At 26.1% G+C, this 12,034-nt stretch overlaps 2 protein-coding genes across 6 annotated transcripts in view; one reads left to right on the forward strand and one right to left on the reverse strand.

Moving 5' to 3' along the window:
- The window catches only part of LOC100569971 (protein FAM166B-like), a 16,543-nt gene extending 13,596 nt beyond the window's left edge, over positions 1-2,947 (reverse strand). The window contains exons 1-2 of one of the 2 annotated variants that reach the window (XM_016803609.2): positions 2,778-2,947; positions 2,617-2,715 (exon numbers count right to left, since the gene is read on the reverse strand). In XM_016803609.2, the coding sequence (XP_016659098.1) occupies positions 2,617-2,687 (71 nt within the window). In that variant the 5' untranslated portion in view covers positions 2,688-2,715; positions 2,778-2,947. The remainder of the gene's footprint in view (positions 1-2,616; positions 2,716-2,777) is intronic. The other variant, XM_003243779.4, reaches the window with a different exon arrangement.
- A 214-nt stretch (positions 2,948-3,161) lies between these two features.
- Positions 3,162-10,672, forward strand: LOC100164019. 4 transcript variants are annotated; one of them, XM_016803603.2, is made up of 18 exons: positions 3,162-3,478; positions 3,580-3,698; positions 3,898-4,129; positions 4,204-4,372; positions 6,002-6,209; positions 6,285-6,534; positions 6,612-6,980; positions 7,039-7,351; positions 7,424-7,671; positions 8,273-8,444; positions 8,517-8,758; positions 8,849-8,960; positions 9,030-9,116; positions 9,184-9,318; positions 9,434-9,566; positions 9,636-9,899; positions 10,049-10,207; positions 10,273-10,672. In XM_016803603.2, exons 2-18 carry the CDS (start codon positions 3,629-3,631, stop codon positions 10,356-10,358), a joined length of 3,249 nt encoding a protein of 1,082 aa, XP_016659092.1. In that variant the 5' UTR covers positions 3,162-3,478; positions 3,580-3,628; the 3' UTR covers positions 10,359-10,672. The 4 variants fall into 4 exon arrangements, with proteins under 4 accessions (XP_016659092.1, XP_008182021.1, XP_008182022.1 ...); XM_008183799.3 differs by having other exon boundaries at positions 3,162-3,428; XM_008183800.3 differs by having other exon boundaries at positions 3,162-3,384.
- Positions 10,673-12,034: the final 1,362 nt, after the last annotated feature.

A 12,034-nucleotide genomic window follows, 5' to 3' on the forward strand; every position in this document is an offset into this window, starting at 1 on the left:
TCAACAAATAAAGTTTTATTGACATTCATAGAAAAAAAAACTAATTAAATTGGAAACTGAAATTGTCCGTAAACAGCTCAAAACAAATCAAAATATTTTGAAAATTTTATCATGTATAGAAAATGGAAATATAAACAACCAGTAAAAATTTAATGTATCTACAGTCATTCGTTTTAAAGTTACACCAAAAACCAAAATCAATTTTCTCGAAAACAGATTTTGCGTAAAAATTCCCGTTTTTCCTTAATTTTTCTTTTCTTTTTCACTGCGCTTTTGAAAACTATTGGAAAAATTTTACTTTTGATCCCCCAAAGTACCAACTAGATTCACTTTCCTATCAAAAAAGGTACTATTGAAGAAAATCCAAGCACTTTTAAAAAAAAAGGGTATATATTTATATATTTTTTAGATTTTTTGGTTACAGAATTAACTACTTATGTAGAACGACCTTATTTCAAATTCTGTTAAATGTTAAAATAAATAATAAATAATATCAATAATTAGAGCATAATCATTGAATGCTTAGTGTTTGTTGGTAAGGTTTTTTTTTATTATGACAGGACTTTTTTCTCCGGCATTTTATTCCTTGATTCTCCACAAGGGCCACAATAACTTTCGCTGATTATTATTGATTTAAATATTAAATTGTATGCTTATTTTATAAAATGGAAAAGTTAGAACTATAACAAAAATGTCTATAAAAAAGAAATTCTGGGACATTACGTTCTTGAGAGTTCAGATTAGTATTATTAATTAGTCAAAATCATAGAACATTTTTTAATAGGTTTAAATAAATAATGCGCATTGGATATATTGCATACTCACGAAGTAAATGATAAATGTCCAAATATTTTTCTGATTATAGCTAGGTATAAACAATATATAATACTATTGTAATAATGTAATATAATAAGGGGAATAATGACCCGATATAAATTAATGGATCATTATCTTTCAATAATATTAAGTTCCAATATTTTGACATTTGGCCCCAGACTCCAGAGTACTTGAGATAAATGTATATATAAAATCAAAAAACGGGATTAGTTCCCACCTTCCAAGGTCAAATAAACTGTACGAATTGGTTCCCGATTACTTATCATTATACAACTTTTTCGAATTGATTCCCATTATAATATTATGCACAAAACGGTATTCTTAAGATAGTCTATTAAGTTTTACAATTTCTGGGGAAGTTTCAAGTTTATAAATATAATATTATTTCTATTATAGATTGCTGAAAAGTAAAAATGAAAAGTTTATTGGTGAAAATATAATAAAATTAAATGACTAGCAAATTTTGAACTTAAACTTCATACCACATTATTATTTTTTAAATATTTTTTATTGTAATCAACCGATTTATTATGATACCATATTATTGATGTTATACCTATTATTCTATTATTATTAGCATTAACAAATACTGAAATACATAGGCATATAAAGTATATAATTATAATGCATATAAACTTACATAATTAGGTACATGGCATTATGGAAACACATTAATTAACCATACCCCAGGTATTCTATATAGTTTATGCAAAATGGGAAGGAAATTGTTGGTAGAATATATTATCATTATAATTTGAAAAGTTAATTTAACATAGTTTTACTATAATTATGAAAGCTCATCGGAACCAATTCGAATGTTACCGGTAGACAACCCGGGAAACCATTCGATAATTGGGAACCAACTCGTAGTCATCCAACAAAACAGTTACCTACAAATTGGTAACTGTTTTGTTTACCTTGTTGCTCGCGATCTAACGTAAGTAGATAGTTTATTAACAGAATATTGAAGACTAAAATACGTCCGATATTAATAATTATCGGAGATTTTACGTAAAAATGTCCACTAAAAAACTACTATGGACAATATTTTCCTCTTATAGGTATGTCGTAAATTTAATATTATTTGTATAGTTTAAATAAAATTTGTGTATAATTCCTATTGTAAAAAAATCATAATTCATAATTAATTATTTAAAAATAAATTATTGTTTAGTAAGTACCTATACCTATAAGTTGAAAATTATAAAAGTTATAAAATGTAAATAATAATTTATTCAAATCACTCAATAGGTTCAAAATAATTAGACAATATAACTACTTAATTAAATCCATAATTAAATAATTTTAAAAAGTCGTTACCTACCTATTATTTAAATAGGTAATGAGCTTATAGATTATAGCAGTAAAATAAAAATTAGCTACAAAAATGTTTATAATATATTTATATGTTTCAACAATCAACATTGTAATTTGTATACAATTTCGAAGTCCTTAAAAAGATAGTTTCAGTAAATTTGAATTAATAATTTATAATTGTCTTTAAATATAATGCCTACCTATATCATAAAAAATACCTTAGTATTAACTAATTATAGTGAAAAATACTTTTCTTTTAAAAATATGACATTAATTATAATTTAGAAAACTCCAATTAAACATATAAATAAATAATAATTAGTGTCAACAAACATTTTATATAACAAGGTAAACGGAACGGACATTTTTATTGATTTTTTCACATTATAAACATACAGGTCTTTCCATAATATACAGCGATAGGCACCTATACCCGTAAGTAATAACTAAAAAAAAACTTACCCCGGTAAAAGTGCACCATTAGACTGACTGAAAAGTTTTTCTCGTTCTTTTTTATTACATTCTATTACCATTTCAAATTCGGTTTTATCTAAAAAAAATCTATATTTTTAACTAGCTACAGGAATGTCAAATAATAATTAATTCTTATTAAAAAAAATTACCAAAATTAAATTCTATATAACAGCGGAAAAGGAGAGTTTATTATAATTTTTCAATTTTCAAATGTACAATATTATTTTTGTAGTAAAGATCGATGTTCAAGAACGAACAAGCTTCCTACTCCACTAACTTCTGAGTTCTGAATTTTGCCTTTCGGATATTTTCCACAGTTCCACACTTCTACGAAAACTAAGCACGGGTCAAGAGTTTATGTATTTAATAGTAGCGCCATCTGTTAACGTGAAAATTATTATAATATATCAAAATTGCTTAGGTTGACGTTGTTTTAAATCTAATAACTATTTTATTCATCGCGTGGTTATGCTGTATTGACACGCAACAAGTGATAATAGCATAGCTTATATCATGCTTCAATGCTTGTACTAGTAGGGATACTAGACGGTCTATGCATGAAAAAATATTTTGTCATGGGTCTATGGATACATATTATAATATTCATTATAGTGCGATCATTTGATAAGTTTTATCATCACGTACTTGGTACATGTGTCGCCACATCGTACTCATCATGATATCATGGTGCTCATGTAAGAAGTAAGAATTAAGAAAGTGAAATTGTCAGCCGACAAGTATTTGTCACAGACTATAGTAAGTTGTAGGCAGTACTTTAATACTACTATAGGTAATAGTCGGTAAGTCAGTAGCTGTAATATTGACGAATATTGAATTATGAAAATTTTTTGTAAGAATATATGAAGTTGAACAATTTTACCGTTTTATTTTTAATGCTTACTATTGTAAGCACAGGAATGTGAACTTAATAATTAAAACATTTATTCCTAGTTTATGCTGGTTCAATGAGTTGAATTTATATTTTTTTTCAACCATTGGAATGGTTTTTCCAAAGTTTTTGTTGGTGTTAGTCATCCTCCCCTACTTAAACTGTGAAAGTCTGGATGATGGTAAGTATTTTAAATTAATTTTAATATTTAGCTTTATTAGTGAACGCTGTACAGTATAAACTAAAAAATACATACAATTAATGTAGTAGTGCCTATCTATCCTATGTGATATATCCATATGATATGTGAAAATTAATTTGTTGTCTTTTTAGAATTCAAATTTTTTTTATTATATCTATAATACCATTTGTTGTTTTAGATGAATTTCACAATATAAATACCAGTGTACAGTTGATTTCAAGGTTTTCCCAAAACCTAATCCATGGTTCAATATTGTTTTCTCAACATTCTTTGATTGATGATATTATTCTAATTTCTGTTTCATTAAAAAATTTTGGCGACTCATTACAATGGTCTTGGCAAATAAAAGAATTTCCCGTTGATTATACTATTTTAGCTGATCGATGTAGTGACAAAAACCTTGGAAATAAGTAATATATTTACTTTGAATAATTGTTGTAATATTATGTATACTGAACAATTAACTATATAAATGTATTTATAGATTATTAAACTTTGATGATACATTTGGAGAATTAACATTAGAAAATCATACAAGACTTCAGTTTTCAATTTCAAAATCTATATTAGAACTTACTGGTCCTTTGGGAATTTGGTATAGATCTTTGTTGCTTAAAGATAATGCTGGTAATAGTATTTGCTCAACAATTATGGTATGTATATTTATTATTATCCTAATAAGAAATGTGCGTCATTAAATAAATTGCTTTATTTATTTAATATATGATTAGTATTAGATACTAATTTAAATCTTAATATTATATATTAGATTTGTCTATACAGTACCAATACAGGGATTAAAAATTTTAATATTAATTTTAATATAATACAAATTTTAATATTTAATATGTTTATATATTTTATATATTTTTGTTTCTATTACTCTATTTTTTTTTATAGCAGGTAAATTAACATCGTATGGATGTAAGAAATGTACACAATGCATATTTATTAACAATTTTTCTATAAGTTTATAGCTATTTTTAACTTCTAATGGACTTTAAAATTAAAATGTTGGTTCTGGTTTAGTGGACGCCAGCCAAGAAAGTATTCTCCTGCCACTCAGGTATAAAGTTGATACCTGCCACTTATATCTCTCGTATATTCATGTTCTAATTGTTTATTATTCAATTTATAATTAGTTTAAGTTACAACTTAAAGATTAAGTTAAATTATTTCCTAAAACTAAACATTTAAAATATGTTCTATTTAATTAAAATAATTTTATAAAAAAATAATAATTATCGGAAATATCAAATATTATTTGTAAACGATTAAAGATAAGAGAAATTTAATCGTGATATTAAGTGATAATTAATTTATAATAATGGTTATAATATTGAGTATTTACAGAATTTATTATAGATATTATAAGCAGAAAAGTTATAACTGCGTTATTCAGAAAAGAAAAATATTACTATTTCCTCAGTACCCCATACATGTTTGTATACTTAATTAAGAGTTATTAGTAGGGCTCGTGAGTTTATGCATTTGCATGTCAATATTGGTAAGTTGTATTTAATTTTAGATGACATACAAATCCTTTTCAAGGTACCATGGTTAGGTATCTGAAGTTTTATTTTGCATATTTTTTCATATTATTTAAAGGTTTTTTATTTTATTGCACATAGATATTATTTATAATTTTGATATTCCTATTGATATTATATTAATGTAAATTTTTTTATTGAAATACCATGAAAAATGCAATAATTTATATTTTTTACTGTAGAAAATGCATGAGAATTATTGTAACGTAAAATGATTAAAAATACAACTTTTAAAAATATGAATGGATATTGCTATTTCAAAAAATGCTTATGATTTCTTCCTTTTTTAATGCATAGTTTTGGGTTTTTTGTACATATAAATGCATATTTTGCCAATTTTTATTGCATAAGTTCACACTTATTTATTCATTATTTAAGGCATGAACGTAAGTGCTATTAGGAACTTATTATTATATTTTTATTCATTCATAGAATTACTGCTGAATTTAATAATATTTGATATTATATGTGTAGTTAATTTAATTAATTATATTTATATTCTAGATTCTAATAATGAATTTTATTATTATAATTTAGTTTTACATCATTAGACTAACAAATACATAAAAAAAACAATATTTTGTTATTGTATGTATGAACTATAAAATATACAGTATGATAATTAGAACATAAAAAGTACAAGAGATATAACTAAATTTGAGTGGCTGGAGAATACTTCCTGGGTGCGTGTCAACTAAACCAATACCATATTTATAAATAATTATTTTACAGGCAAAAGATGATTCAGAATTGAGAGTGGCTGAAGCTAAGTTTCAAACTCGGTTTTTTGGCAGTATTTATATAGTTTGGGTTGGTATATCAAGGAGTTTAATGGATGCTGTTATATTTACTAATATTGAAGATAGAAAAAGTTTAAAAACTGAGCTCACTACTAATAATTGGAAAATATTTTCAACTGATGTTCTTGAATCTATTTTAGGTATGTTATATTGTATTATATTATAATATGATGTTATTTTTATTAAAATAATAAGGTATTTTATAAATGTTTCAGATAAGTCAAAACTGAATTGTGATGCTCTTCAGATTTTATATGATCCTGAATCGAATGGCTTAGGTGATTTAGGTGGTAGACTTGGGCCAGTTCAAATTGGTAAAAAATCATTAATACGAGATACTAATTTAGCAACATTTGATATTGAATATGATAGTAGAGCTTTATACATGGTTCTGTTTGATAGTGAACGTGCTGATAATATTTTAGATTGTGCACAAATAAATCTAAAAAAAAGCATTACTCTCAAGTATTTTTTTTTATTTCATATAATTAAATTAGCATATTATACATATAAATTCATTACTATGTATTATTTTTTTACAGGGGATTTGTTAACGAAACAAAAATAAAACTTGATTTGACGTTATGGCAAAAATCTAAATTTGAAGTTACTAATGTTTATACCAAAGCTGATTCAATCCAAAATGATATAACTTTAAGATTACATGAAATGCCGTTGATTCCAAAAACATATAAAACGCCATCAAATATAAATAATAGTTGTTTGGGTATTGGTAAAATTTTTAATCCAACTGGTAAATTATTTCCCGCTGAAGCTGAAAGACTAACACAAGATAAATATGCTATTGGTGATTTAAGTGGAAAATATAATTATGATAGTTCTAGTTGGGATACATATTTACCTCTATTTGGAAGCTATAGTGTTATTCACAGATCATTAGTTATATACATGTAAATAATACAACAAATTTTGTTTCTTATAGAAATTAATGTTGTATTTTTATTTTAGAAATAAAGAAATATTGACTTGCACTACATTGATACCATTTACTGGTCCAAATTCTCAAACTAAAGTAGCTTACTTAACATCAGAAGCAATTTTTCGCTATCCTCTAGTTGGTAGAATTGTATTTCGACAACCTATTGACATCGGAGCAACTGAAACTGTAATAATAGTTGAAAGTTTAGTTCATGCTGATGGTACAACACTTAGAGATTCAGACGAACATAGGTGGTCTATAAATATACAACCACCTGGAAAAGACTTTTATAATTGGATGGATCGATGTAAAAGTGCAGGTCCTATATATGATCCTCACAAGGTATTATTAATTTATATGACTATAAAATTCTAATTTTTTTTCTGTGTAATTATTAACTATCTTCAAAAATAGGTTGTGAAAAATAATATGACATTTTTATGCAGTAAGTCCCTTAAATACTGCAGTGTAGGTGATTTATCTTCTCGTTTGAATAGTTTGTCGATAGCCGGTAATAAATTAAACGCAATAGGTGTGAGTAGACATATGTTTGTGGATGAATATATGTCATTGTTTGGAATAAATTCAATTATTGGTAAATCACTGGTGATTTATGGTGACCATGGTCCAGAAGCTCGTGGGGATCGTTTAGCTTGTTCAAAGTAATATTACAATTGAAAATAATATGGTGGATGTATTTAATAATTAACAAATCTTGCACGATATTATATTCATTTTAAACCATAATTTATTATTAGTTAGGTAGTAGGGACTTGACACTTCTTAAGTAGAAACATTTTACAATTTGCATGTTTATAATTTAAAATAAGATATGTTAACTACACAATAATTTTAAGTTCAAAAAATAATAAATTGTATGAAATTATATTCAAAGAATAAATGATATGCATTCCAAAACCCCTGAAAATTAAATTATGTTAGTGTGCAATGTATATTTTATGAATTATGAATACAATAACAAATTTATAATTATACAATTAATTAATAAATATATTTTTGTTATTTATTTAAATTTTTAATACTTTATTGTGTTCACGCATAATATCCAACTTGTGCGACTGGATGTAATTAAATATTTGATACATCATATGGTTGTTGAAATATTGACTATATTAATGTTAAATTTTTCCGGTTGGCTGTAAGAAATATAATATATAAATGTTAAAATAATTAAGGAATTGGTTAAAATGTATATTATTCTGTGTCATAAGTTTAATTAAAATTTTTAAATACTAATTTTAGAATAGAAAAGGTATGGCATCGGAAAGCTGTAGTAAAGGACTGGTACAGTGATACTGACATAAATTCTGTTTCTGGTAAAATTGAATTATTCCAACTTTCTGAGTATGATCCAGTTGATTTTGAGATCAACCTCCAAGGTGTACAAGGCGGTTATGATTATTATGTTTATTCAGTAAGTCTACGATAAATTAATTTGTAGAATATTAAGTTTATAATTTGTGATTTAATATTTATACTACAATAGAATTCAGTTGATGGTGGTTTAGACTTACCTTGTGAAAGTTCAAATTTATATGAAATTTGGGATCCATGGAATAATAAAGAGATTGGAGGTTTACGATATGGTGATTGGAGTTTGAGATTTGGCTCAATACATGGTGCTAGAACTGTGTCTGCAATTGGAAATGATACCCATGCTCAGTTATTTGGTCAATTAGTATTTTTAGGTCGATCAGTTATGATACATGGCATGCCTTCTAAAAAGAGGTGGTTAAATATCATAGTTCAATAAATTCATATTTAATGATGTCATTGATTTCATACAAAATGTGTATCTTGTGTGTATAATGTTAATAGATTGGTGTGTTCTACAATAGAAAGAGGATATGCACCTTCAGAAGCACGAGAAATCAGAGCAATGGCTTCATTTCATAACCCTAATGGTTTTCTTTATGGTTATATACGAATGGTCTGTATTTAGTTGATTTAATTGATATTTTGTAATGTAATTATGAAAACTTTTTTGTGTTTATTTTAGACTCAACTAGTTTATAATGACGGAAGTAAAAGTGATACTGTAATTGAAATTAATTTGCATTACCCAGGTTTATATAATAAAAATATGGTAAATGCTGAGTTACATACATCTAAATTAGACTGTTATATAAATAATTAATATAATTTAACTGTAGACTAAAAATCATAAATGGGCAATTTATGTTAACCCAGTTGGTATTGATGCCACTGTTAAAGACCATGGAACTCGGTGCACTGCTGCTGGGTACATTTGGAACCCATACTACACACAACTTGCTGATCCATTGAATGTAAAGTATATGTAGTCAATTTATTTTAAAACTGCTGTGAATGTAAAAAGTTTCATTTTAACTGATAGTGTTATTTAAGTATAAATAAATAGTAAAATTCATTCAAATGTAATAGGTCAAGCTGTATGAAGATGAATGTGGGCCCGATCAACCTTTACGGTGTTATGTTGGTGATATATCTGGTCGTTTGGGTAATATTGACATTGGTTCACATTCAATGGTATTTTCTGATCCAAATTTACCTTTAGGTAATAGTATTCACTATTCAATATATGTATTCTAAGTAAAAGGTTTTTAAAATGAATATACAATCTTAGAAGGAGACATTTCAGCAATTGGTAGATCAATTATCGTATTTTCAAAAAATGGTTATGAAAAATTAGGATGTGCCAACATCGAGTATGATAAAGATATCATTAAATATGTGAATGTGAGAAAAACTACTAAATATGAAACGACACATTTTTTTGAAGCTGTGAGGAATGCAATGGGGGTTCCTGATTGGATGATAACTGTAGACAGTAGAAAAACAAAAATATTACATAATGGCGCTTGTATTCAATATTTGGTCCATTTTAAAGGTATATTTTGTTAAAAATTATTATTATTTATCATCAATAGTTTAATTATCAACATTACAAGGTTCAATAAAAATTGTATTATTTATAATAACTTTAAAAAAAAAAAAAATTAATTTTAACGAGGTTATTAATTTATTTGTTTTAATTAGGTGCCCTTGCTAATGAATTGGAATCTGATTTTAGTAAACTATTAGCAATTGGACATTTGCCTGCTCAAACACTAAAAATTAGTGGTTATTATCCTACTAATGTTAAATTAAAAATTCCTTATCAAGGATGTCCTGTGTACAACAAAAAATTAGCTTCAAGTAAATTTGGTGGTGTTCAATAATTGTATTTTGGTGTATGTTAAATGATTAATTGTCTGTTTCAGGTATATCATCTGCAGGGATGAGGATCACGGGCTTTTTTTTCGTTATAACTGCATTTATTACTTTAAACATATTTTTATATGGTTGATTCCTAAACTCAAGTTAACTATTTTTATACAATTCTATTTTTATTTATTATTATTGATTATTGATTATTATTTATGTATCATTTTTTTATATATGGTTCTATGGTACATTGGAATACTTGTTAAGTATAGCATGTGCCATGTACCATAGACACTATTTTATGATAATATGCTTTATTTTTAAATTTGAAATAACACTTTATTTAAAATATAATAAATTCCTTCTATCTGGACAAACTAATCTGTCTGTCATCACTTATTGGAACATTAAAAGTTTTAGATTCTGAGCGGTGCGAGGAAGCTATTGTTTTTACAATGGTGTTTATTTTTTTTTAAATATCCTGTATACAAAATTTCTTCCAGAAGGAGTGTTTCGATTTCAACATATAGTACCTTATCTTTTAGCAAATTGGATCAAGATGATACTTAGAAAGGTCGTTTTTCGATTTTCTCAATAGTTAGTTAATGCCACTGGAAAAACCACCGGAAAATTACGAAAAAAAGCTAAAAATGGGATTTTAATTTCCAACGCTTTGTTTATCTCCATAGAAACGAATAAAAAATTATAATATTTCAATATTTATTCAACTTACATGATAAAATAAAAAATAACAAAATATAAAATATCCAGACTGACAAAGCGTCTCCTCTCAGAATCGTTTTTCTTGTACAATGATATTATATCATTGAAATCAAGTCTAATACAACCATTATACAATGACCCACTTGTAATTTACTTTACAGCAGAGCGACATCCACGACATCCTGCTTTTTTAATTTTAAACTTTGAGGGTGGTTTATTTTAGAAAATTGGATATAGTTGGTACCTTAGGGTTCAAAAGTAAAAAATGACTAGTAACTTTCAAAATACAGTAAGTTCCCGTTACAACGAATACCGATACAACAAAAAATCCCGTTACAATGAAAGTCATAGAAGTCCCCTACCGACCTTACCCTACCTTCGTTACAACAAAATTTGAGTTACAACGAAAAAAAAATTCAATCCCTTAGAGTTCGTTGTAACGGGATCATACTGTAAAAAAAAATAAAAATTAGGAACTCAATGCAAAAGTGTATGTCTTCTTTTAGATTCTGAGCAGATTGAAGAATGTATTAATTTTTTTTTGTGTTCATGTATACAGTAAGAAGTCGAAATAATGCAAAATAATCAAAATTGAACATTACTAGTAGTTTTAAGTGTTGGGGAAAAAAAATTAAAGAAAAACAGGAATATTTATAAAAATCCGTTGTCGACAAATATTTATATTAGTTTTTCTATATATGGTGTTATTTTTACTCTTATTGAGCTATTTATAGATATTTTCAATTGTTTTAGTATTTTATAAATACTTATCTATACAAAATTCTTGGTTTAGTCAAAAAGCTTGATTATTTAATACAGGGAAACTCATAAGTTGTTATAATAGAAGTTTAAAAATATTAAAGATATTTATGCTGTAATAGTGATTTTTTTTATAAACTATTTAAGCCTTAAGAGGATGTCAGCGCACTATTTGTTTTCTTTCTCTGGCTCACGCGCAACATAGACAAAATGCATTTCCGCAGAATCATTTTTTTCTATGTTTTTAAGCAATCTTAGAGTAAAATCATACATTACGAATAATATAAAGAATAATGTTTTTGAGAGAATGACATCGATTTGTCTAAATATTGTCTC

This window comes from Acyrthosiphon pisum, chromosome A2 (genome assembly GCF_005508785.2).
Source record: "Acyrthosiphon pisum isolate AL4f chromosome A2, pea_aphid_22Mar2018_4r6ur, whole genome shotgun sequence".
Classification (NCBI taxonomy): domain Eukaryota; kingdom Metazoa; phylum Arthropoda; class Insecta; order Hemiptera; family Aphididae; genus Acyrthosiphon; species Acyrthosiphon pisum.